The sequence below is a fragment of the Culex quinquefasciatus genome, chromosome 1 (assembly GCF_015732765.1).
Source record: "Culex quinquefasciatus strain JHB chromosome 1, VPISU_Cqui_1.0_pri_paternal, whole genome shotgun sequence".
Lineage (NCBI taxonomy): Eukaryota > Metazoa > Arthropoda > Insecta > Diptera > Culicidae > Culex > Culex quinquefasciatus.
Window position 1 is genome coordinate 108,662,210 of NC_051861.1, and position 27,173 is coordinate 108,689,382.

Genomic DNA, 27,173 nt, shown 5'->3' on the forward strand with positions numbered 1-27,173 from the left:
TGATTAGAAAATCAGTTATCAAACTACAGATTTATAATATTAAAATATCCTTTCTGTAGGAAAAGCTACCAAAATTGCATTGAGACTTGCATGGATGAACTTAAGATGCAAAATGCATTCTTTCTTCTAAATAAAAAAATATTCTTAAAAAAATGCTAATTCCTGGAAGAATTGCTCACATACATTTGCTCAGAACTTGATTCTGAATCAATATGTGTATATGAAGTTGGAATGTTATAGCCTGTTATCAGTAAGGTGAGGAAGGTAAACATACGTTTTTGGAGTTCACAGATTAGTAAAAAAAGACGTATAAATTCAATGAATTTTTATTATGATCTCTATGATATTTTCAATCATAAATCGTTTGGCGATGCGTCTTAATGTTTAATTCAAGGTTGAAATTGAAAAGGAAATTTCGGACACTCAAGGGATGTGATATTTCAAAAAATTAAACAATTCTAAACCCATTAATTTTGCCATTCGTACAATTCAATGTTTAAACTTTTTTTTATTTTCCTCTGTTGTATTTGTTTAGAAATAATTAAAATATTTAATAAATTTAAGTTCCACTTTTTTTATCTTCCTTACATGCTAGCCTAGCCACATACTTTTCGCAAGTACACTGTAATAGTTTAATTTTTTTCATCTCCCTCCAATTGTTCTCATGTTCAACCTGTCGTCTTCTCTACTTCTAGTAGCGAAAAAATTCCGCGCAGGTGGCCCTGCGCTCGCGCATCATCGTTCGTCATTATTTGCAATTAATTGGTTATACTCATCGAATTAACAACGTGACTCGGGTCGCGACTGGTTCGTGCTCAACGAGGGGTCCACCACTGCACAAACTTGTTTTTTTTTTCTTGCGGCTAGTCGAACAATTACAATTTCGCCTAATAACCCCCTCGTCTTCTGTGCCTTTCGGAGTGTGGATTTTCGGGGTTGGGGATAGAAAAAAAAAAAACAAAATGCACGAGGGGATTAATTAAACTCCTTAATTTTTATTCTCATTACAGGTTTCGTTTTTCTCATTGAAGTTTGTGTCGTGTTTTGTTCTCTTGCCCAATTTGCTTCCACTTGTTTTTTTATTTATGTTATTCATTTGATATGTTACAATTATATTACATTAAGTTATAACGATAAGTATGTTGTTTTCCCCCGTCCTTCTCTTTTTCGCTCTTTGTGACCGGAGGGGGCCTGATCCGGTGGGACTAAATTCCCACCTCGTTACGCGATAAAAAGTTATGTTTCGTAATAAAATAGAATTTTACTTAGTGTGCTGGGTTTTGATCGTGTGTGAGTTTTCTCTTCTTTTTAAACTAGTTTGTTCTGCGAAGCAGCGAATAATTTACACAATTTAATTTTACTTTTTATTTTTACGATCTGCCGTCAATTAGTTTTCCGCTTTCGTCGTTACGAGCGCCCTTAATGGATAAGTTGATTTTTTTTGTTTACTTTGAAGAAAATAATTTAACAGTGTAAGTGTGCGGGGGGTGTCAGTGTGAGTGTACGTTTTAGTGTGTAAATGTATTTTTTCTTTATTGTTTATAACAAATTAACTATATACGAATAGACACATTTAATAGTTTAGAAATATCACCCAATTTACGCGTGCGCCGGGTCTTGCTACTTTTCTTGCGATTTAGCATTTTTTTAAAGATCAAGTTTTATTTACACATACAATAATTGTTATTAAGAGACATCACAAACTGATTTGATCATCTGTGTTCTTTTTGTGAGGGGGGAGGGGGTTGTTTGTTCGATTTGACAGCTTGCACGCTCATTCGAAATAACCCATTTCAGGGTCATTTCGCATTAAAACAAAATTAGCTTATTTTGACTCATATCAGATTGTTAGTGAAATTCATCAAATTCTCATTTAAAATCACCCAGATTTCGTCAAAATCGAACCAACTCAGAAATAAGTAAATGAGGCGCATCTGTTATTAAAAAGAAATAACTCAAATCTGATGTTTGCGCGATTTACTCAATTCTGAGTAGGTTCAGTTTTGACGTAAACTGATTGATTTGTAGGAAAGTGTATTCTGAAAAAATAACACTGAAATGCGTTGTTCCAAATGAGCGTGTTCATAGTTGTTTTTAATTTGTTTTATCTTTGACAAATGGAATTTTTGTCATCTTTGACAGTTGGAAAGTAATCTATCACAATAGGTATGCCGTGGGGGAGGTGAGTCAATGTTGTTGATGTTTTATTTTTCTACTCTGAACAAATCACATTTAATGCCACACACTCTGTGAAAAGAGGGCCCCCGCAGAACCAGTGCAACATAAGCTCGAATCGTAGGTTGGAATGGTTAATCTTTGACGAAATTGTCATTGTTTTCATTGTTTTTTTTTCTGGTTTAAATTCAGGGGGTAACGAAGAAAACGCCATCTTGGGAGTTCAGGAAACAAACACTGAGAATCAGTATTATACATATTGCTATGGTTACACGAAGTGTGTTATTCTGGTTGAACTCAAAAGTCCCATGCAAATGTGTAAAAGCAAACTGGAAAATGTGTAATGCCGATTCTCAGTGTACGGGCGCACTGTTTTGACGACCAAACGAAATAAAAAAGAAACAAAAAAAGGTAAACAGAAAAATCACTTTTTTCGATATTAATTTTCAGCCAATATTGGGATGGAATCTACAAGAGTATGATAGAATTCGCCATCAGCAACACAATTCACTTGTTTTTTCAGGAACTTGTCGTTTAAATTGTAGAAAATTTGAAGATCAAAAACCCAAACAATGATTTGTTATGGGCTACCATTTGACAGCTGGTGCTTTTGTTGTGGGCTCTCATTTGACAACCGTGCTAATGTTGACTGTTGTCAGTTTGCATTGGTCGGAATAGGGTTGTCAAACTCTTTTTAAGAAATAAATATCATCCACACGGAGAAAAAAGAGTTCCCAAAATTGTGAACAAGCGTTCATGAAAATGGGAACCTCAAACAAAGTGTTCAAATCCCATGGTACGATTTTGCCATGAAATTTGAACACTTTGTTCGTGGTTCCCATTTTCATGAACGCTTGTTCACGTTCTTGGGAACTCTTTTTTCTCCGTGCAGCTTTTATTATTATTGATTGTACTCAAGAAGAATATCACACGTTAGCCAATTGATTTGTAAAAAAATCCACATTTGAGTGAAATTACTCGTATTTGAGAAAACAATTTAGAATTTGAGAAATTACCAAAAGTTTAAGTTTAATATCCCCAAAACAATGTAAAACAATTCTGAGAAGGTTCTGATAAGGGGGGTAATTTGCGTATTTTTTTTTTAAATAAGCGTGTTTTTCTGACAGGTGCTTTTTACACGCTTAAATGTTTGTCTTGTCATTTGAAAATTTGGCTTCAACAGTACTTTAAAAAACATGCATTTTTCTATAAAATTTTCATAAAATGTATAGTAAACTTGGTCCAAAATGAAACAGATATCGTCAAGATCGGAATAAAAAAACAATTTTGAGTTTTTTACACTCTCATTCTAAATCACTTAGATTTCGTAATTCGTTACTCTTAGGGTTTCTATGGAGCTGTCAAATCAGGGATCCAAACAGAGACAAAAAAAAGCAAAAATAAGGTTGAGATCGTGAAAAAAACGAGATACTGTATGACAAGTTTTGTTGAACTATTGATTATAATAATGATAACTTTAACCAAAGTTTCACAAATTACGTCGAATCTAAAATCAAGTTTTTTTTTGTTTTATGTTCAAAATTATGTTGATTTGGTTGGAGTGAAAATCTAACATTTCCCTCACATACGCATTGCTCAAGTTTGGACACAGGTATGACGACCCAGATTTTGACAAGTGACAGCTGTTTGTTTACAAAACTAAAGTGTTCTTGTTGCTCAATTGGACACCTGATTTGACTGCTTATTTGGACCCCTCAGGGCAAATTTTCACCTCTCCATTAAGGTAAAGAAGACATCTTTCCATTTGTCTCGTCTCAGTGACAGCTGTTTGTTTAGTAAACAAAAAATGTTCTTGCTTATGGATATATTCTCTCATTTTTAGGTTTTTTTTTACTCATGTTTAAATGATTACTTAAATTATTCAAAAATACTCCAAAATTGAGCGAAAAAAATCAAGCTTTTTCAAACTTGAAAACCAAAAACAAAAGACAAAATTTGAGACAAAAATTAACGCAAAACTAAACTGTTTAGGATGAGCGTGCAGAATCTACACGCTCATTACAATAAATCAATTTCTGAGTTAGTTTCACTCAGATTTCGTCAAAATTGAACCAACTAAAGAATGAATTTCTGGGTGATTTTCTCTCAGAGGTCTTCAGAACTTTCAAAACTCATTCCTGAGTATGTTCAGTTTTGGATATGTCTGAGCGAAAATATCTTATAAATGAGTTGTTTGATTCGAGCGTGTAGCGATTTTGCCCTTGGTAAACAAACAGCTGTCATTTTTACGATTTCCCAAGCTGGACGTTTGTTTGCATCAGGTTTCCTATCTCTTTTTAGCAAACGTTTTTTGTCAGGCGACTTCTAGCTGGTTTTTTTTATTGACTGCCCGATATGTCAGCCAACATACTTCGCATGGCAGTGACAGCTACAGCTCGATCATTGTTTGCATCTGGACACTGTGACGAGGAGTTCGTCATGTTTGAGTTAAATTATATTTTTTTCACTTGGCCTAGAAAGCCACTTATTTCAAATAACTTATTTCTGAGTTATGTTTACTCAGGTTTCGTCGAAACTGAACCTGGCGTGAATTTCATCAAAATCTGACAGATGCCCCATTTACTCTTTTCTAAGTAGATTCGGTTTTGAGTAAAACTGAGTGATTTTAAAAGTGCTTGTGCGGATCTTTCAGTTGTGAAAACAATTAGTCAAAAATAGCACAAGAGGGCAGAGTTTGACTGATGCACGAAGTGATTTGTTTTCATTTTTCCAACTGTTCTAGCAAACGACAAACCATAAGGCTTTCTAGACCCAGTAAAAACAATATGATTCACCTCAAAAATGACGAACTCCTGGACAGAGTGTACTGATGCAAACAAAGAGCTGTCACTGTCCCTGTGACATTTGTTGACTGACATCGGGCTGTCAGTCTTAAAAAATTAACAGAAATGAGTCGCATGGAAAGGATCCGGTAGCAAGTTTGTTCTGGTTTGACGTTTGCCGTCAAAAAGTTAGGTTATGTTATTGCTTGCAAAAAACAACGAAAGTCAAACGTCAAAGATTACATTTTTGAACTGTCATCCACAAATTTCGAGGTTATGTCCACCATGCACTGGTCCCCACAAAAGGAAACTCCCAAACCCTAACCCTTTTTCGTCGCTCCTAAATTACAGTACTACGCTGTGTTGTTCAGTAGGGTGACCCCGTGACCTGGTGGTGGCCAAAGAAGGGCGTCGCCCCAAGCATTCCTCAAACGATGCCCGGCTTCACGTCCAGCTGCTGACCGTGACCGGGGTGCTGTTCCAGCCCTGGGCTAGGGGTGTGCGCCCCATGGTGCTGCTGCTGCTGCGAGGGGTGACTCAACGCACCGGGATGTCCCCCGCCCATGGCCATGAGGTGACCACCGCCACCGTGGCCCGCCAAGCCCGGGCTATGAGTGCCGACTCCGCCGCCAGCGCCGCCGCTTTGCATCTGCTGTTGGAGATCGGTTTGCTGCTGCTGTTGCTGCTGTTGGGCGTTGTTAGTGTCCTCGGAGTCGCTGCACGAGTCGGACGAGTTTTTCTTGGTTGGGTTGGCGTTGGAACCGGTGCCGCTGGATGACCCCGTGGCGCCGTGTGTTTTGACGTGTTTTGCTAAATGATCACTTCGCATAAATCTTTTGTTACAGACGGGGCATAAAAATCGCTTCTCACCTGTGTGGGTTCGTAGATGGCGCTGGAGTTCGTCGGAGCGGGTGAAGCGCTTGCCGCAGAACAGCCAGTTGCAGACGAAGGGCCGCTCGCCCGTGTGCCATCGAAGGTGAGCCTTCAGGTGACTTGTTTTCCCGTAGACCTTGCCACAGCCCGGAATGTGGCAGCTGTGGATGTTCTTCTTGCGCAGATGAACTCCGGCCGGTCCGAGCCGTTCCGCTTCCTGACAGTTGGGACAGTCGCAGGTGGCACGGCCGGAATAGCGGCGCTGGCTGCGGGGTGACGGAGCCTGCGGCGTTGGCGGAGCCGGTGAAGCCGGTGTGTGCGGCAAGCCGAAGCTGCCGACGCCCTGGGACGGCAGCATGCTCTTGTACGAGTCCGGCAGCAGGTGCTGCCCGGTCCCGAGCAGGTGGGCCGTGTTCGTGAGCGAGTGCGTCAACGTCGAGTAGTCCGAACTGACGGCAGCCGTGGCCGCGTAGTTGGCCATTGTGGCGGCATGCATGCCGGCGCTGCCCATGTCCAGCCAGCTGCCGGCCGCACCGTGCATGTCCCACCAGCCGGAGTTCATGTTGTCGGTCTTGTGGGCCGTGGCCGCCGACACAGCCGCATTGAACGGCCAGTCGTACGGGTGCCGCGAGTACACCGACCCAAGCGTCGTGCCCTCGACCTTGCCCAGAAGCCCGTGCTGCATGTGGGCATTCTCGGCACATGCCGGCGATGTGGTGGCTCCCGGGAAATACAAGTCACTGCCATAGGACGGCGCCGTACTGGCCGCGCAGGACGACGTGATTGGCCTGTTGACGAAAGTCGCTGTTTGTTCAAACCCTTCCGGAACCAAACCTCAAATGCCCCTCGTTCTCAATTTGACAGGTTACGTTACCTCCAGCGTTGATCGACATTGAACCACCTCGATCCAATGTCAACAAACACCCAGGTAACACCATCTGTCAAACCCAACCCCCACTCCCAAACCTACCTGGTCGTGACGTACGACATGGGACTAGCGGTGGACGAGGCAGACGAAGCGGACGACGTCGAGAGCGCCCTCTGTGTCGACTGTATCACGTTACTGCTGCTGCTGCTGCTGGGAACCGACGAAGTCTGGATCGACCCGTGTGAGCCCGAGTTGGGCGAGTGTGGCCCCGACGAAACGGTCGGGCTCTTCTTCCACGGGTGGAAGCCCTTGCCGACGGCGGCGTCCGCCAGCGGCGGCGGCGACTTGCTCGACAGCTTGTTGCACTGGGCGGCCAGCATGGCCAGCGGGGTGCCGCGTAGGCCCGGGTGGTCCTGGAAGGAGAGAGGGAGAGAGAAAAGGGGACATTTTAGTGACTTGAAAAAGCTTCAAATCTAGAACGGTCGACGTTTTTAGTTGATGTCAGCCCTACATACGGAATAAATCGCTAATTTCTATCGGGAATTTCGTTTGACAAAATGTTTTTTTAACTGTCAAAAACATTAAAAAATGTCAAAATTTACAAAATCGTCAATTTTGTTTAATTTGTCCAATTGTCAAAATTGTTAAAATTGTCAAAATGTCAAAATTGTCAAATTTGTTAAAAATTGTAAAAAAGGTCAAAATTTTAAACAAAGTGAAAATTGTAAAAAAAAAATAAAAAATATGTAAAAATTGTCAAAATGTCAAAGTTGTCAAAATTGATGAAATGACAAAATTGATTTTTTTTTTCAAAATTTAAAAAAATTACAAAATTGATAAAATTGACAAAACTGACACAATTGTCAAAATTGTCACCATTGTCAAAATTGTCAGAATTTTCAAAATTGTCGAAATTGTAAAAATTGTAAAATTTGTAAAAATGGTTAAAATTGACAAAATTTTAAAATATTACAAAACTGACGAAATTAACAAAATTGACACAATTGGCAAAATTTAAAAAAAAATACAAAATTGTCATAATTGACATAATTGTTTACATTAACAAAATTGTCATAATTGAAATAATTGCCAAAATTGATAAAATTTTAAAATATTACAAAATTTTAAAATATGGCAAAACTGATAAAATTAACAAAATTGATAAAATAGACGAAATTAACACAATTGGCAAAACTTAAAAAAAAAATACAAAATTGACAAAATTAACAAAATTGTCATGATTGACATAATTGTCAACATTGTCCAAATTGTCAAAATTGCAAAAAAAAATATAAAAGTTGTCATTATTGTTAAAAATATTAAAATTGTCAAAATTGACAAAATTGTCAACATTGTCAAAATGTCAAAATTGTCAAAATTAACAAAATTGACGAAAATATTTTGACAAAATTAACAATATTGACGAAATAGACAAAATTGACACAATTGACAAAACTTATAAAAAATACAAAATTGACAAAATTGACAATATTGTCAAAATTGGCAAAATTGACAAAATTGACACAAATGAAATTGAAAAAAAAAAATGTCAAAATTGTCAAAATTTGCAAAGTTAACAAAATTGACAAAATTATTAAAATTGACAAAATTGACCAAATTTACAAAATTTACAAAATTTACAAAATTTAAAAAAATTACAAAATTAACAAAATTGTCATAATTGACATAATTAACAAAATTGACAAAATTGAAAAAAATGGCAGGATTGACATAATTGACAAAACTGTCGAAATTGTCAAATTGTCAAAATTGTCAAAATTGTCAAAATTGTCAAAATTGTCAAAATTGTCAAAATTGTCAAAATTGTCAAAATTGCCAAATTGTCAAAATTGTCAAAAATGTCAAAATTGTCAAAATTGTCAAAATTTTCAAAATTGTCAAAATTGTCAAAATTGTCAAAATTGTCAATATTGTCAAAATTGTCAAAATTGTCAAAATTGTCAAAATTGTCAAAATTGTAAAAATTGTAAAATTTGTAAAAATGGTTAAAATTGACAAAATTTTAAAATATTACAAAACTGACGAAATTAACAAAATTGACGAAATTGACACAATTGGCAAAATTTAAAAAAAAATACAAAATTGTCATAATTGACATAATTGTTTACATTTACAAAATTGTCATAATTGCAATAATTGCCAAAATTGGTTAAATTTTAAAAATATTACAAAATTTTAAAATATTACAAAACTGATAAAATTAACAAAATTGACAAAATAGACGAAATTAACACAATTGGCAAAATTTAAAAAAAAAACAAAATTGACAAAATTAACAAAATTGTCATAATTGACATAATTGTCAACATAGTCCAAATTGTCAAAATTGCAAAAAAATATAAAAGTTGTCATTATTGTTAAAAATATTAAAAATTGTCAAAATTGACAAAATTGTCAACATTGTCAAAATGTCAAAATTGTCAAAATGACAAAATTAACAAAATTGACGAAAATATTTTGACAAAATTAACAATATTGACGAAATAGACAAAATTGACACAATTGACAAAACTTATAAAAAATACAAAATTGACAAAATTGACAATATTGTCAAAATTGGCAAAATTGACAAAATTGACACAATTGACAAAATTGTCGAAATTGAAAAAAATGTCAAAATGTCAAAATTTGCAAAGTTAACAAAATTGACAAAATTATCAAAATTGACAAAATTGACCAAATTTACAAAATTTACAAAATTTAAGAAAATTACAAAATTAACAAAATTGTCATAATTGACATAATTAACAAAATTGACAAAATTGACAAAATTGAAAAAAATGGCAGGATTGACAAAATTGACATAATTGACAAAACTGTCGATATTGTCAAAATTGTCAAAATTGTCAAAATTGTCAAAATTGTCAAAATTGTCAAAATTGTCAAAATTGTCAAAATTGTCAAAATTGTCAAAATTGTCAAAATTATCAAAATTGTCAGAATTGTCAAAATTGTCAAAATTGCCAAAATTGTCAAAATTGTCAAAATTGTCAAAATTGTCAAAATTGTCAAAATTGTCAAAATTGTCAAAATTGTCAAAATTGTCAAAATTGTCAAAATTGTCAAAATTGTCAAAATTGTCAAAGTTGACAAAATTGTCAAAATTGTCAAATTTGACAAAATTGTAAAAATTGTCAAAATTGTCAAAATTGTCAAAATTGTCAAAATTGTCAAAATTGTCAAAATTGTCAAAATTGTCAAAGTTGACAAAATTGTCAAAATTGTCAAAATTGTCAAATTTGACAAAATTGTAAAAATTGTCAAAATTAACAAAATTAACAAAATTGTCAAAACTGTCAAAAATGTCAAAATTGTCAAAATTGAAAAAAATGACAAAATTGACAACATTGACAAAATTGACAAAATTGACAAAATTGACAAAATTGACAAAATTGACAAAATTTCAAAAATTGACAAAGGTGTTAAAATTGTCAAAATTGATAAAATTGACCGAATTTGCAAAATTGACAAAATTAAAAAAAAATAAAAAATTTCAAATTCTAAAATTGAGAAATTTTAAAATTGTCAAATTGTAAAATTATCAAAATATCAAATTGTTAAATTATAAAATTGCCAAATTGTCAATTTTCGAAATGTCAAATTGTCAAATTGTCAAATTGTCAAACTGTCAAACTGTTGTTGATTGGCATTAAACAGACCGATACAAGGTTCATCAACAGTCAGGTAACATAGATTTTGACTAACCGAAGCAAGTGAAGCACGCTCGGAAGCACGCCAATCTTAGTTGAAGTTTGATCTAGAATCGACAAGTCCCAATATGTTCTGAACGAATTCCGGAATCATTTCGCCCTAAAGAGAAGCGCATCATTAGAACCCTTTTCCCGGACTGCTCGCAACCGCACTGATGAGAACAAAGCCAATTTCCCCACAAACACACCAAATCAACAGACAGAACTTCGGAAGTCATTGTCTGCGGCCGTTAAAAGTCTTCCGACGGCCCCTTTTCCGAGGAACAACCCCGGCTAATTCAATCGTTTTCTCGCGCTCCGCGCTCAAAACTCATTAATTCCAGTTCTAATTTTTTACCCTAATTTTTCAAACTCCTCTTTGCGGCCGGTTACGACCAACTCCAACTCAAGAGGAGACTTGAACGCGTGAGCCGGGAAGGGGAGGAAGTCATTATTTTCAGCGCAGCGTCTCTGAAAGACAACAACATCAACAGCTCCGGACCGGTTGACCGCGGCGCTACGCGCCCAGACACGCGGCGTTTATCATTTTTTTCGGAACTCGTGCGGTTGTTGTCCGGGGAAGAAATATTAATTCATAACGCCGCGTCCGCGGCCGGTCTTCCTCCCACACACCCGCTTCGGGGTTTCTCGGGATCGATTTTACGAGCAGGCCTTCGGCCTGTGGCTTTTTATGGTGCAATTTCTAGCTCTCTAACCTCATTTACAGCTTCCAGGTTGTAAACGACGCTGGGGAGCCTCGACTTTTTAAAGGGACGCTCATGCTATCTCACAATTGTAGCAACCTTGGTTGTTTTGACAGTTCTCTCGTTGTCGAACCGAGGGGCTAGACACTACGCCTCCTTCAAGATTTAGAGGCTCCCTAGTCCTGCCAACGGGGTTATGCAACCCCATCAGCGGGGGTTCTTGACGGACCTTCCCGGGAATTGTGGGCGATAAATTACTCTCCTTTGCGGCGGCGAGACCACTCACCGCCAAGGCCAGAGATCGGTTCAATATTTATACTGGCCTAGGTCGGTAGAATATAAAGCAATCTCGATGCCCCTTTCAGGGGCGGAGTAATAACCGTAAACAAATCAGCTCGAGTTAACAAGTGGCGCGTCGCTACAATGTTGTTGATTAGTCAGTTTGTTTTGCTTAATCGTGTAGCGATGACAGTTCGTTTTGTGACAGTTTAAATTGAGTTCACTTTCGCGCGCAGCGTGTAACGCTGACAGTTCGCGTGAAACATTTCACGCTGGCGTCAATTAGTGCCGGTGACCTCGAATGAGGTGAAATCAACGTAAACTTAAGTGGATTAGCGGCGCTACCGTTGATCGCTTTCCCGCGATAGGCCGCGCCTAAGTGATGCCTCCAATTCGTACGGGGGGCTTTTTTGGCGAGTAGCGGAGCCGGCTGGCTATCAAAATTGGAAATGTGAAGATCGATTTGTTGATTTGATTAAAGTGGTAGTGATTAGGGACCTGGACGTGCGCGCGTACGCCCGGCCTAAAGTGGTTCAGAGTTGAGGTTTTGAGAGTGGGGCGAAGGGTGTTCGGTGATAATGGAAAAGCTTTTATGCGCCGAAAACGGGGGGTAATTATGGGTGAAAGAGCGTTGGAAACGCTCTTTTTATCGAGGTAGAAAACGGGTTTGAGCACCGCTAGTCGCGGTGTTGGTGAGGTCGTTCCACCGAAATGACGTTTCACTTAGGTCATTGAAATGTTTCAAGCGTCCTAACAGAAGTCGGTAGATGCACATTCAAAATACATAAGGAGAAAATAAAATGAGTAAAATTTACCCTAATTTACCCTCCACTACTCATTTTTCACTAGGTTTGATTTGAGTGTGCACTCTCATTTCAAAACACTCAGTTTTAGACAAAATCAAACCTACTCAGAAATGAGTAAATGGGGCGCCTTTCAGATTTGGATAAACTTTACTCATATCTGAGTAAACAACACTCTATTTTCGTTAAGTTCTGGGTGAAATTAACTAAAATCTGACAGATGCCTCATTTCTGAGTTTCGGTTTTGACGAAAACAGAGTTATTTTGTGTAAACAGTGTGTAAACAAACCGTCTATTCTGCTAATTCGTAATGTAAACAACCTGTGACGTCAGCGGCATAGAACGCTTGTTTACACATCTCGAGGCGGGTTTTCAATCTGAATAATGTTTTGAAATGTTTCATTAAACAATTTTTACATTTTTTGTTGACAAAATGTGTGGCGGAATCGACTATTTTGTGACAAATGTTTAAAAAAACAATCAAAGTTATCACTCAATGACCGCTCTTGAAAAGGGGACCGCAAATTTAGCTTCAGCTGTCAAATGAAATATTTCAAGCACCACCTTGAAGAGGCAACTTCCGTCATTCAGGTGTAGGAATGCCCTCAACCTTTTCCGAACCGTTCGCCCTGATCCTCACCGGGCAAACGAACTAATTAAAGTTGCCTCAATGTTGCAAATTGCCTTCCGAGAAGCCATCCTTGGAGTGGTTATTGCACCTCGCTGTCCACAGTCCGTCGTTCCGTTCCTCCCCGGGTTGTTTTGTTTTATGATGATTATTTTCATTCATTATTGCCGATCAATTAGCGCTCCTCGAGAAGAAGTGGTCCTGGGCCCCCGCGGCACCGTCGCCGTCGATTCCGCGTGCGACACAACCTTGAAATGTTGCGAATCTGACAGCGCTTTGTTTACAAACAAAACGAGTTTTGGCGTAACCTTCAAAAGCACGATCCGTCACTTGTTTTTCTCGGAGAAAACAGAGTCGAGAGGTCGGATACCCGGAATGCCCATTATCGCCGGAGAGTCCGCACGCGATTTCGCGTTCCGCTGAGGGTAATTTTACTTTCCCAGAGGGTACCAACAATGTATGGAGCGGCTAATCTCCGCATGGAAGCTGGGCTTAGATGGCAACAAAGTTGCAGTCAAATCCAGCTGCGCGCACGTCAGCGCGCGATCGCTTCTGTCAAGAGTCCCGTGGTCGTGGAAATAAGACACTTAAATTGCTCTTCGCCCGTAATTGAATCCGTCCTGCGGGGTCTGACCCCGGTTGGCCACCACAGGAACGATTGCTTTTCCCATAGGGGAAGGGGAACCCACTAGAGCACGTCTAATTGGCCAACGCCGCTTCGTCGCAGGTTGAAGTCTTCATCGGAACGACCTCGCGGCGATACGCTAATGAGTTGGGGACCGTTTCTTTCGCTTTTCGCGCAGACGTAGCGGAAAATCGGAACGATGCGGTCTAGGTGGCTCTATTTTTAATGGGGTTGCTTGAAACGTTTCATTTGACAGTTCCCGTTAGAAGTTAGAACTATTTCATCAGCCAACTTTGAAGAACTTCACATAGAAGTCAGGTTCACATTCTTCAGCGGTTATTGAATGATAAATGAAATATTTCAATATTGACAGCACATATCGTTTCGACTTCTCCCACAGAAAATTTCATTCTAGAAGAAAAATAATGGGAGTGACGATCCCCTTGCTCGGTCCAAACGTCAAAATCAATTTCAAAACATTGTTTTTTTTCGTCAAAACTCGATCATTTTTTCTAATTTTCAACGAGAATCATAACAGAAGTCTTTCCGACGACCCCCAAAAAATCTCCCACAACTGCGGGGCTCTAATTGAAACCAGCAGCGTCCCGAGGGGCCTTACACTCCGCGTCAACGCAGAAGGCGACGAACCGCAAAAATGGATCCGGCGACAGCGGCGTGTAGCGTGACTAGGCCGTTTTACGCCGCCGCCGCCGTTGTTGTTGTTATTACACATTTTACGCGCGCGGGGCTCAAGGTGGTGATGGCGAAGGAGGTGAGGAACTGTCAGTCAGTTTCGTCGGCGATAGCGCCTATTCATCGCGTCTTGACGGGGTTCTTCTGAAGACGCCGAGTTATTGTTCTGAAGAGGTGAAGGCGCGGAAACCGCGCCAAAGTTAATTAATCAGATGATTTTTTGGACCGGCAGCGGACAAAGGCGGGCGCGAAACAATGACCGAGTCACGTCATTTCTCAAGCACTTGATGATGATTCAATTACCGACACTTGGGGCTGCGTGCCGCAGCGCGGCACAACGAGCCTGAAAGTGATCTAATTGAGGACTCCCTCGTTAGATCAGTTTCGGGAAGTGACAGAAAAGGGGCACACTTCCCGGAATCGGTTCGCATGACCGAATTCTACCCTCGTCCAAATGGAGTTCGCGAGACAGACAGACTTGTTTTCGTTTTTTTGCGAGCCCCAAAACTGACTCAAATTTGCCAGTTTGATGGCGGCGACCACAAAAACGTGTCCGTCTGACAGACGAACCAGAAAAAAAAACACAAAAATCTTTTCAACTCTGGCATCTTCAATCATCTCACCCGGACTCCGAAGATGAAGAAAAAAAAAACGTCAATCATAACTCTGGCCGGGAAGAACCAGAACTCCGGCGCTCTGTCCTTCGCGTATGACACGCCACCCCTGTGTGGTGTAGGGTCATCCGGCAATTACGCGCTACCGATCGAAATCAAACTCTTTCCCACAGCAATCAAAGCAATTTTCCCTCCGTCCGAACTTTCAAAGCTGGAAATCTTCACCGAGGCGGCACATAAGATCAATTTACTCTTCGATTGACGTCCCCGCTGCAAGAAAATGGGTAATAATTACCCTTTTTCTGACGTTTGCGGTGTGGTCCAATCAGTCGACTTTCAGTTCGATTAGATGTCATTCGAAGCGCGTCAAATCGACATTAGATCACATTCGCGTGGTACAGTAGAGGCCCCTACGCAGTTTCCGCTCAACGGATGACAGTTCGTCAACGCTACAGTAGAGGCTCCCCCAATAAGATCCCGCACTGCAATTAGAAACCCATTTGTCACGACGACCGTAAACCCTTTGGCCGGGTCTTGGTTACGACTGCGCCACGGTAATTTGCGATCGTGAGTTGCCGTCGCCGTAAGGTTAGAGGTCGCCACTTGGAGCTTTTTGCCGGAACTCACCGCCAACACCGTGATCGCACGACGGTCAAGGTTAATCGAGTCGGCGCGGTAGAACAACATTAGAGGTGATCATTTCCTAATCCATTTACCGGCATCCTGTTGCGGTTAGGTTGCGCTAATGACGCGACGCGTCAGTGTTGCCAGTTTGGTTGAAGTTTGAAGGCAGTGCTGCCAAACTGCATAGTCGGACGAGGGGTGATGCAATTATTCAATTTAATCGAGAAATGTAAAGTTATCTACCCCGGGGTTCAGTGCAATCTGAATTGTAAATACGACCATTAGCTGCACAGCGAGCTCAGTCATACATATTTTAATTGTGCAAAAGCTAGGCAGTGCAAGCTTAAATAAGTTGTTCCAACTTCACTCATCCCACCGGGGGCCCGTCAAGTTTGTGTTATATTGCTTTCTCCACGCAAGAACTGCACCTCGCAGTTCGTGTATAATTAATTCAAATAGTCCGATTGCACCTAGCCTCACTCTTTTGCAAGTAAAGTTATGCCCCTGCAAATTCTTGAATAATAAAAACAAAAAACAACTCCCAAGTCGTGATTTTCGGTCATAAAGCCGGCAAATGTGCGAAACATTGCGCATATACACAGATAAAACCGCTTCACACCATCCACCAGTGCAAGCCCTTTTACGGAAAGAGTCGGGGTTCGTGCTAACCCTCGTCGTCGTCGGTGCCGGCTTTTTCCAAGAACTTGAAAGTAATTTGTTACACACGAAACGTCAAAAGTTGGTGGTTGAGTATCTCGTTGTTTCGCTTTTTTTTACATTTTTGCAAGCGCCCACTTTTGAATAGGGTAAAGTTTGAGTTGAGTCGGCGTCGCCGCCGACGGACATGACCTCACATCGCGCCAGCGATCCTTCCAAGTTTATACGTTGCAGTGGCTCTTAATTTCAATTGAAAAGTTTAAAAAGTTTAGCGTGACATTCACGAAAACGCTGGCAACACTTTCGTTTGCTGTCAAAGTTTGGTGGCAGTCGACATTCGCCGACATAAATTGTGACGTTGACAGCGGTAGCTGTCAAACGAGGGGCGCGACAGTGCAACCATCTTAAAAAGCAGTCTATGACTGCTTCCGTAATGTCAACTACAGTAGAGGGCGCGGGGATTGTTTTATTGGTTTACCGTGCGCTCCCCTCGTCGTGGACCTGTTTCGCGCGGGGAGCAGGGGTTCGGCAACTGCTCCAATTGAGGCAACAATAACTTTGAACTACTTGAAAATGAGAGTTAAGTTGAAAATACCTATAATTTAGCGAGTACACACAGAGTTGTGTACGTACGTCGGCAATTTAGCCCGACTCGTCGACTTGGTCTAAGATCGCAGGGCAACACGAATCCGAGGAGAAGGTCTAGGAGGCGCAAAAAAGAGTCGAGTAAATATCGAGTACCGTACCTCTCGTTGGTTGTTGCGGGGTTGCTCCCGGTACGGTACTCACAGAGGTCTACCAATAATAAGATCTTGCGCTCCGCGCAAGTACGTATTTGTTTTCAATTTGATACTGATTGAAGCCGCTGCCGCGGCTGCTGCCACTGCAGTGGCACGGCCAATTACCCTGAGCACCGATTATGGGCCAATTTGGTTCGGTTTGGCTACATTGTGCCAGCGGCCGCTACTGTAGTCGACGCAAGCTGTCACTTTGACAGGTGCTGTTCGACCAAGGTCCTTCAACCGCAAAAAAACCCGCACCGACTCTTCCGCGTAGCAAGTCAACGAACCCGAAAATGACCCACTTTTCACCCCGACCGCAAAGGACGACGACGACAACTGTCACTTTCTTTTCCCCTTCGGGATGACAGTTGGCACCGCCAACTGTTCCAGCTTCGTGGTCGACTTAATGGTTTCATTTGGGACCCCGTTTCGCAACTGTCGACGACCCCGTCGTCGTTTTCCTGCTCTGCTTGGGGTGGCCACAGAACCGTAAGTCCTGTGTGTGTGTGGTCGGGATGACGCCACCACCTCTCTGGAACACACCGCTAATGGGCTTCCACTTTTCTCATTTTGCGGCGGACCCTGGTGGTCGATTTCACGCATATGTTTTATTTGTTTTAAGATGTATTAAAATGTTTGCCCCTCCTTCTCCTTCGCGGACGTTCCGTCCGCAGAAGCCGACTCGGAGAAGAGGCTTTTAAACATTCCCGATCGTCGAGAAATTGAAAGAAAAGAGAGGGGGCACCTTTTGCGGTTTGGCTTCTTTTGTTTTTACATATTATTTCGTTGCGCCCCCTCCCTCCTTCCTCTTTCGCAATTGATCTTTAAACCTGCCGAACCCAGAGACCCTCCCCCCCCTCTCCTTCGGAGAGCGGCGCGTAGACCGCGAGGGGCTCGACCCGAGGTTTGTTCTATTACTTAAACCTATATTAAGCGAGCTATAATTATGTTGTCTTGAGGTTTCAAATTTATGTTTAAAAGCACTTTCCCCTCGCGCGGTTCTCCCCCCTTCCTCCGACGCCACTGAACCCGGTCTTTCGATTCTCGAGCTTTTTCGGGAGGAGCCCCCTTGGAGCGGCTCAATTTCGCGTAAATCTTGCCTGCTTTTGGCGGCCGCGTCGTTTTGGTCGATGCTTTTATCGATTTGAACGTGCCCTCTCCTCCCTTGGGTCTTCCTCGTAGGTTTGGCCGTGCGCCGGATGCCAACTCGCCGCCGCCGACGGATTGACGGCCGTTTGATGGTTCCGCGCGAAAAGTGCGGGTGCCGCGGCTTTTGAGCGAGTTTTGTTGCAACCTGGATGTAAACAAAGGGCGAGTCGAGCAATGGTCGTCCAGTGTCGACTGGACAGAGAGCCGGTGACGTTTGTGGTTTTTTTATTGGGTTGAGGTTACAGTAGCTGCCAAAGAAGGAGTTTGTTCCATTTCATTCAGGGGTGGGAGGGTCTTGAAATATTTCATTTGACAGTTTCTACAGAGCGGATTCGTTAATTCGAATTTTGCTTTGTCATATGCTCGATAATTCGAACGTATTTGAATTAAAATACACTCAACCGTCAAAACCAGTTGTCAAACTGATGTTGTCACAAACGAGTAAAGGGGCATCTGTCAGATATGAGTGAATTTCACTCAGAGTTGGGTGGATATCACTCAGGCTTCGTTAAATTATGAGTGAAATTCGCTTAAATCTGGAAAATGTGATGATGGAAACGTGATTCAAGATTTTGAAATTACCACGTAATATCTAACACGCCAAGAATGGTCGTACCATCTGTCAAAATTTCTAGCCTCAAAACTTTGTTGCGATTTGATTTTCTGCTCTATTGACAGCAACGATTTCCGTTTTCGCCAGGGGGTAGCGAAGAAGCCGCCATCTTGGAAGTTCAGATAACAAACACTCAGAATCAGTATTATTCATATTACTTTGGTAACACGAAGTGTGTTATCCTGGTTAAACTCAAAAGTCCCATGCAAATGTGTAAAACCAAACTGAAAAATGTGTAATGCCGATTCACAGTGTACGGGCGCACTGTTTTATCGACCAAAAGAAAAAAAGCAAAAAAAGGTAAACAGAAAAATCACTTTTTTCGATATGAATTTTCAGCCAATATAGAGCTATCTAAGCCCGATCTCACGCACACTAGCGCACCATTTGTTTTGCTGGCGGGTACAAAATTTAACCTCAATCTTTTTCGTGTACGTACACGCAATACATGCGCACGTAGATAACTCTATTGGGATGGAATCTCCAAGGATATGATAGAATTTGCCATCAGAAACACAATTCACGTGTTTTTTCAGGTATTTATCGTTTGAATTGCGGGAAATTTGGAAATCAAAAACCCAAACAATGATTTGTTATGGGCTACCATTTGACAGCTAAGCTTTTGTTGTGGGCTCTCATTTGACAAACGTGCTAATGTCGACTGTTGTCAGTTTGCTTTGGTCGGAATAGGGTTGCCATCCCCCCGGTTTTCGCAAACATAAACAAACCAAAAAAAAATGTTTGGTAGCAGAAGACACTTGTGGATTCAAGATTAAATTCATTTCAAAACATCGATTTAGATCCAATCAAACTGCAATCTAAACTTATCTGATGATTAAAACGTACGCTGGGTGGGGAGAGATCGGACAGCAAGTCGAGTAAGAAGAATTACGCACGTCTTGTATGTTGCACTGGTGAACAGCGAAAGAGAGCGCGACAACCGTCGCGTTGATGTTTTATTCATTTCTTTGTGAGTGTATTAGTGTTACATTTTTAGTACAGTTGTTTGGCCCAAGGCCCGTATGCAACAATGATGAGCTATTCGAGTTCGCCTATGACGTGCAAGCCCCCTTCGGGAACGTCCGTCAAAATAGACCAATTCCAGTCCGTCAACCGTCAAGGTTACCACACTAGCGTGCGATGCACCCGGTAGGTCAGTTAACCCGCTGCATCCGTCCACGGGTTCCAAATCTCCGTCCTGAAGAAACAAAAACGAACGCTCGTGTAATTTCGACGCGCCCTGCGGGCCCCTCGACCGATACAATGTTGTAACCAAACTAATCAATTACCGTCACACGCATCTCGCTTCAGAACACTCTGGAGTTTTGCCTAATGACGTGTCGTCGTCGCCGTTCGATCTTCTTCAGCCAACTGGAAAGGTTTTGAAAAAGCTGCGATTGGAAATTGGCTTCCTAATTGTGTGTGTGTGGTGCTGGCAAGTCAGTGGACACGCACCGAGGGGCTTTGCGTGTTTTAATTTTTAACTGCAGCAAATTGACGTCATTTTTTGCCCTGACGGATGCGCTCCTCGGCACCAAGAACTCCGGTTTGGGCTCGCAATTAAAGATTCCAACAATGTTGCCGACTCGGCTCAGCTGTGTAGCTTTGTTTACGTCGTGCCCTGCGGGCACGGACTGACCGTTCCCTTCGCACATCCGTAAGTCATCAACCTCGGCACCTAGAACGAATGCAAATTCCAGGTAGTTCCGAGGGGCACTCCGATTGATGATGACAGGCAACCGTTTAGCGCGCACAGAGGCTCTGTTATTACTCTAGCTCACATCAAAATGTGCGCGATGTGACTGACTGATGGTTTTAATTACAGATTTCGCCCTTGTAATTAAGAGTCGGCCAGGGCCGATCAGCTGATACGCGGGTAATGTGTCGCATCTGACACCCCCCGCGAAACGTCATCGAAGCCATGATGGCTGCGGCAGGGCCGCTACTGTACGACGAGGTCGAGTGACCGAAATTCAAGTCCAATTAGCGACTCCCACGGCTGCTCGAAAAAAGGGTTCGAACTCGACACCCCTCCCCGACGACGACGACCCTAATTGAGGGTTGAATTAATTAAAGTGACTTGGATGTGCGGGTGGATTGAGGTTAGGATCCGAGGGGGGATCAAATTGCACCTTCTACTGTCGGTCAGTGTGTGTGCAAAACGAAAAGCCGATAATTAGCGCCATTATTGGCAGAGGCTCCTCCGGAGAAAGAGCGCACAACTTCGCCCTCCGGAACTTGAGCCTGGCCTCGCAATTATTATTTATTTGATCTTTTAATTTGCTTCGGTGCGCTCCTCTACACATAAAACGTGTTAATGATTTTGACTTTTTCCCGCAATTGGTCTTTCGAGAAAGTGGTCGGAAGGTGGCCCTGTAATTACCGTCGACCTTCTCCTACGAGCCACTTTCGTTAGCGCCCTCTAACAAGGTTCATTTTTTCGAACGCATTCTTCCGGAGGAGCCCATTAAAACCTCGTAAATTTGTCACCTCGCAAATCGACATCGCCGCCGGTGGCGGCCACCTCACCAACAAATGTGTCACATTACGGACGAATAAAACAAAACTAATTTGTCATAATGCCATTAGCGATGGAGGAGGGGCGGAGTCCCGGGGCCCCATCCGGTTGTCGTCTGGTCGACTGCGTTGGTGGCGTAGAACTAGAACGAATAGAGTTACAACTTGAAAAGATGCTTATCGTGTTTAGATCGACGCGACGCGTCACCTGACACCATGGTGGATGCGTTGATTACCCCCTGTAGCGGAGTGATCTGACAAGTCTCTGTGGGACGCGCGGTCTGCGCGGGTTGGTAAACAACTCGTGCGCTGTCATTAGCTGGAATTTGAGGTTAGGAGAGCAGTAAGTTGTCAAATTAGGTTACGAAAAGTTGTTGAGTGATTGGCCCCTTGGTCGTTTCTTTAGTTTTTTTGCTCAATGTTGTTTTTCGTTCAGTGACGTACCCCTTGGTTATGTCAAAAGTCAAATGTCCACAGATGACTAGAGTGGATGCCATTGAAAATCTAACGATTGGTTGTTGAGCTATCATGGTTATGTTTGAGCCGACCAAAACTCTATTTTTTAAAAAAAATGTCCTATTTTCATAGGAAACCCATGACTCATAGGTTGTTTTGAAAATTTACTCTAGAACTGATGTCTGCTGACAGTTTTCGAAAACATCGCAAGCAATTTTAGGCTAAAAGTGATTTTTTTAAAATTTCACCACGTTTTCACAGCGCTAAGACATGAAATTGCTTCCAACTACCGGTAATATATTGTCTTGCACATGCTTAGGTTTTAGTACGGTATGCAGATCAGAAGGAATGCGGTCAAGAAATGTTGCGTGTTCTTTTCCTGCACCCCCATCCCAAGAAAAGTTGACAGTTCGGTATGAGCGCGTTTGACGGTGTGCGCGCTTAAGGTTTTTTGAGGGAAAAAATAAAAAGATCAAAAATATTCAAAAATTAAAATTGAATAACATAAAAATGTTCATTCAAAAACTTTAAACAATTATTAATTATAAAAAGAAGTTGAAAATTGAATTATGCGGAAATCAATAATTTAAGATTTATTCAGAAAATCATAAAATTAGAAATTCACAAATTCTCAAACAAGACTAACTAAAATTATAAAATTATGAATTATGTAATAATGAAATAATGAAATTAGGAAATTAAGAAATTAGGATGTTAGAAAATTAGGATATTAGGAAATCATAAAATTTTGAAATTAGGAAATAAGGATGTTAGGAGAGAGGAAATAAGGAAGTTAGTAAATAAAGAAACTATGAAATTAGGAAGTTAGGAAATTGGGAAATAAGGAAATTAAGAAATTAGGAAATTTGGTAATTAAGAAATTAGGAATCAGAAAAAAAGAAAATTTGGAGATTATGATGATAAGAAGCTAGGAAATTGAGAAATTAAGAAATTATGAAATAAAGAAATTAGGAAATTTGGATGATAGGAAATTGAGAAATTAAGGAAATTAGAAAATTAAGAAATAAGGATATAAGGAAATCAGAAAATTATGAAAAATTGGTAATTAGGAAATTTAGAAATAAGAATTTAGGAAATTAGGAAATTTGGTAATTAGGAAAATAAGAAATTAGGAAATTAGAAAGTTCGGAAATTAGGATGTTAGGAAATTAGGAAATAAGGAAATTAGGAAGCTAGGATATTAGGAAATTTAGTAATTAGGAAATTAAGAAATTAGTAAATTAGGTAATTAGGAAATTAGGAAATTAGGAAATTAGGAATTTAGGAAATTTGGAAATTTGGAAATTATTAAATATTTCTAATATTCTAAAATTCATAATTTCTTGAATTCTTAAATTCATTCAGGTTTCGAATTTTTATTTTTTTGATCTATTGAATTTACACATTCTTTAATCTCGACTTGAATATTATTTTTTTCAATACTGCATATTTTTTTGAATTTTCAAAATAATGATTTAAAAAATGGTTGGAATTTCCTTCATATTATTTGTTATTTAAAATTTCTGAAATATTTGTTTTTCCATATTTTCAAATTTTTATTTCTGAATCATTTGTATTGTCGAATATCAGATTATTGTTGAATTTTTCAGTAAGAAAATAGATATTTGTATGATTATCGTCAAGTTAATTTTCACTCCGGTTTATTTCATTTCGGTCCCGCCAGGGTGGATTAATCGGACAATGTAGTGAACTCACAATCCAAAGGTTGCTGGTTGGTACTAGCAATAGATGGCGACACGTGGGCCAACAGCAATAAAGACAACTTCTATTTTTTACTCCGTTTCGACCAAAAAACTAAATCTGTCCTTTTAATTTCAAGATTGTGCATTTTGAGATTCGCTGGGATTTTCTATTTGTAGGGTCCTGCCCTCCGAGTGTGCAGCCCCTTGGCACAAGTTGTGGGAGAAGAGTGGTGAGCGAGAGAGAAAGGACACGAGGGAGTCAGTCTGGTACGACCAGCGAGCGAGAGCGCAGGGAGTGACGCGGTGGAACAACGCGAGTGCTACGGGTGGATTCGGGAGTGATGCTCCGGAACGGCCGGCGGAGGAACCGACGGAACGGACCGTAGGTCAGAGGGCGGTTGGGAGGAAGACCTGCAGCAATCCAGCTGCGTCCGGATCGTCGGGACTCCACAAATTTGGCGACGAGGATGAAGCTGAGGTAAACTATGTTTATTTTTGGGAATTGGCGCAAGTGTTAAGCTGGGCCACTGTTTTGAAGAAATTTCTATGTTTTTCTTTCTTTCTAACGTGGGAGAGATGACGTGCATTTGTTGTCTTTCAACTTTGGATCGAACTTTTTGAAAAGTGGCGAAGTGACATTAGCATGGGTGCGTTAAGTGGTCCAAAATTAGAATAAGTTGTCAAATCATAATGACGTAGGATTACTATCGCTGACGATGTTTTATTTTGTTTCAAATGATGTTGACGTAGGACTTTGATTTAATGAGGAGAATAACGAGATCGGAATTAATATAGTTTAAATTCAAAACATAATATTCAAATAGGTTTCATTGGTGTACATTTATGAATGGCATTGCGATAACGGTTAGCAAAACTTACGGTGCATAAGATCAGGCTGAGATAACTCATTTGATATTAAATTTGATGTCTATCTATGATTTAATCAAGCTATCTTCAACAGGAGGAGTACGTCATGTCTGTCTGTGATTTAACCAAGATATCTTCAACATAATTGAGTTCGTCGGGAACCTGGTGCAAAAGATCGGTCAAGGCCCGTTCTTGCACTGAAAATTGAGAATTGCGATATCTTCAACATAATTTGGAATCCTGTGGCAGCCGTTGAAGGAGCTTTGAAATGTCCCTGTAATTGTACAGGTGGTGAACATGAAGTTGTTCACGGGTGAAATGTCCCTGTAATTGAACAGGTGGTGAACATGAAGTTGTTCACGGGTGAAATGTCCCTGTAATTGAACAGGTGGTGAACATGAAGTTGTTCACGGGTGAAATGTCCCTGTAATTGAACAGGTGGTGAACATGAAGTTGTTCACGGGTGAAATGTCCCTGTAATTGAACAGGTGGTGAACATGAAGTTGTTCACGGGTGAAATGTACCTGTAATTGAACAGGTGGTGAACATGAAGTTGTTCACGGGTGAAATGTCCCTGTAATTGAACAGGTGGTGAACATGAAGTTGTTCACGGGTGAAATGTACCTGTAATTGAACAGGTGGTGAACACGAAGTTGTTCACGGGTGAAATGTCCCTGTAATTGAACAGGTGGTGAACATAAAGTTGTTCACGGGTGAAATGTGCCTGTTATTGAACAGGTGGTGAACAAAAGGTTGTTCACGGGTTAAGTATTCAATTGTCTAGCGGTTCAGGAATTGGTTGGAACTGTCCCTATAACTTTTATAGGTGGTGAACAAATGGTTGTTCACGGGTGAAATGTTCAGTTGTCTAGCTGTTCATGAATTGGTTTGAACTGTCCCTATAACTTTTATAGGTGGTGAACAATGGTCGTTCACGGGTAAAGTGTTCAGTTGTCTAGCTGTTCACGAATTGGTTGGAAATGTCCCTATAACTTTTATAGGTGGTGAACAAATAGTTGTTCACGGGTAAAGTGTTCAGTTGTCTAGCTGTTCACGAATTGGTTGGAACTGTCCCTATATATTTTATAGGTGGTGAACAAATGGTCGTTCACGGGTGAAGTGTTCAGTTGTCTAGCTGTTCACGAATTGGTTGGAAATGTCCCTATAACTTTTATAGGTGATGAACAAATGGTTGTTCACGGGTAAATTATTCAATAGTCTAGCTGTTCAGAAATTGGTTGGAACTGTCCCTATACATTTTATAGGTGGTGAACAAACGGTCGTTCACGGGTGAAGTGTTCAGTTGTCTAACTGTTCACGAATTGGTTGGAAATGTCCCTATAACTTTTATAGGTGGTGAACAAATAGTTGTTCACGGGTAGAGTGTTCAGTTGTCTAGCTGTTCACGAATTGGTTGGAACTGTCCCTATATATTTTATAGGTGGTGAACAAAAGGTTGTTCACGTGTAAAGTGCTCATTTGGTGAGTTGTTCATAAAGTGTTCAGTTGTCAAGGTGTTTACAAATTGGTTGGAATTGTCCCTATAATTATTATAGGTGGTGAACAAAAGGTTGTTCACGGGTGTCGTTCGGTTATCTAGCTGAACATGTTAATAAATCGAATTGTTTGTAAATGTAACAAAAGGTGAAAAGATGGATAATTGTATATAAATTGTCACTGTAGCTGTCGTTACAGGTGATGGACAAATGTATTGACCACGGGTATCATTGTAACTGTGTTTGCAGATGGTTGGAAAAGCTTTTGCTCACTGATGTTAGTAACGATCATCATGTTCTATGTTCTCTAGGTTAGACGGTATGAAAACACTGCTATAGAGATACAGGTAATGAATTGTTGTAAAAATTGACACTTGTTGTGATAATCCCATACGTTTTCCGGAGATTTTTGTAGTTTTGGAAAGGCATGTTTGAATTTTGATTGAGATTTGTAGCGGTGATCACTACTTTGCAAACGTGTTAGTTTTAGTGGTGATATATATATTTTCAATAATTTACATGTTCATCAAATTAGATCCAGCTGATGCCTAATGACTGTGACTGTAATTAATGGGTTGTTCAAGTAAGATCAGTTTGAGGCATGATTTTCAGTGCCCATTTGGTCACCTAATTCAATATTCCAATTAGGAGTTACTAGTAAATAAGTCGGTTGAAATAAGAAGCAATAATAATAAACTTCAGTATATTTGGGGATTAAGTAACACGATTAATTTAATACTCATCGAACGAGATATAATTAAAAGAAGCACAATCAAGCTTACATAAAAGAATGCCATGATAGTTAATAAGATATCGCTAGGGCAAAGTGAGATAAATAATATAACTGTGACTAAAATTTAGAAGATTCAAGAGAAAGCAATTTGTAATAATTTAAGCTACTTAGGCATTTTTTGTGACTCTGTGATTTATTGAGTAGTTCAGAGTAGGTTAAGTCCCTTTGAATGTTGGATAGTGGAGTTATTCACCATGAGTGAGTTGGATGCTGAATTTATGGTTGAAGAAAATGAATGTTTTATTATACATTTTTTTCGTTGAAAAGAGCCTAAGAATGATGTTTGAAGTATCGAGTGCAGGAAGGCTATAATATAGATCTACATGAGTACTCCAAGAAAGGCACACTTTAAACAACGTATATAATCTTATTTAAAGTAAATGAAAATGCTTCAATTTATTTCAAGGCATAAACGTAACCGAATAGAAAGCGTGAATGCTCTTGTAAGATATAGCCTAGTAGTGTGCTAAATCTAGTTACTTAAAGAGTAGTTATAGAGTATGAAGATAAGAGGTGTCACACTTGAAATATATAGGCATTTATAATTGACCAAGTAAATGTTGGTTTTTGAAAATAATGATTTTTTTAATATTTGCCTTTAGAAAGATTATTAAACAGATATTACTAAAATTCAAGTTCTACTTTCAGTTATATATGCGATAACAGTCATGGTTATTAGATTAGATGGATTAGATTAAATATGCAAAAAACAGTCATAGTCAATCCTTATCGATAGAAGCCCAGAATAGTGAACATTATAC

The 27,173-nt window shown here is 40.2% G+C and overlaps 1 protein-coding gene across 1 annotated transcript in view; it reads right to left on the reverse strand.

Moving 5' to 3' along the window:
• Positions 1 to 526: 526 nt before the first annotated feature.
• LOC6036988 (transcription factor Sp9) overlaps positions 527 to 27,173 on the reverse strand; it is a 56,588-nt gene continuing 29,941 nt past the window's right edge. The window contains exons 2-4 of the mRNA XM_038254666.1: positions 6,802 to 7,112; positions 5,829 to 6,619; positions 527 to 5,768 (exon numbers count right to left, since the gene is read on the reverse strand). Of these exons, the coding sequence (XP_038110594.1) occupies positions 5,386 to 5,768; positions 5,829 to 6,619; positions 6,802 to 7,112 (1,485 nt within the window). The 3' untranslated portion in view covers positions 527 to 5,385. The remainder of the gene's footprint in view (positions 5,769 to 5,828; positions 6,620 to 6,801; positions 7,113 to 27,173) is intronic.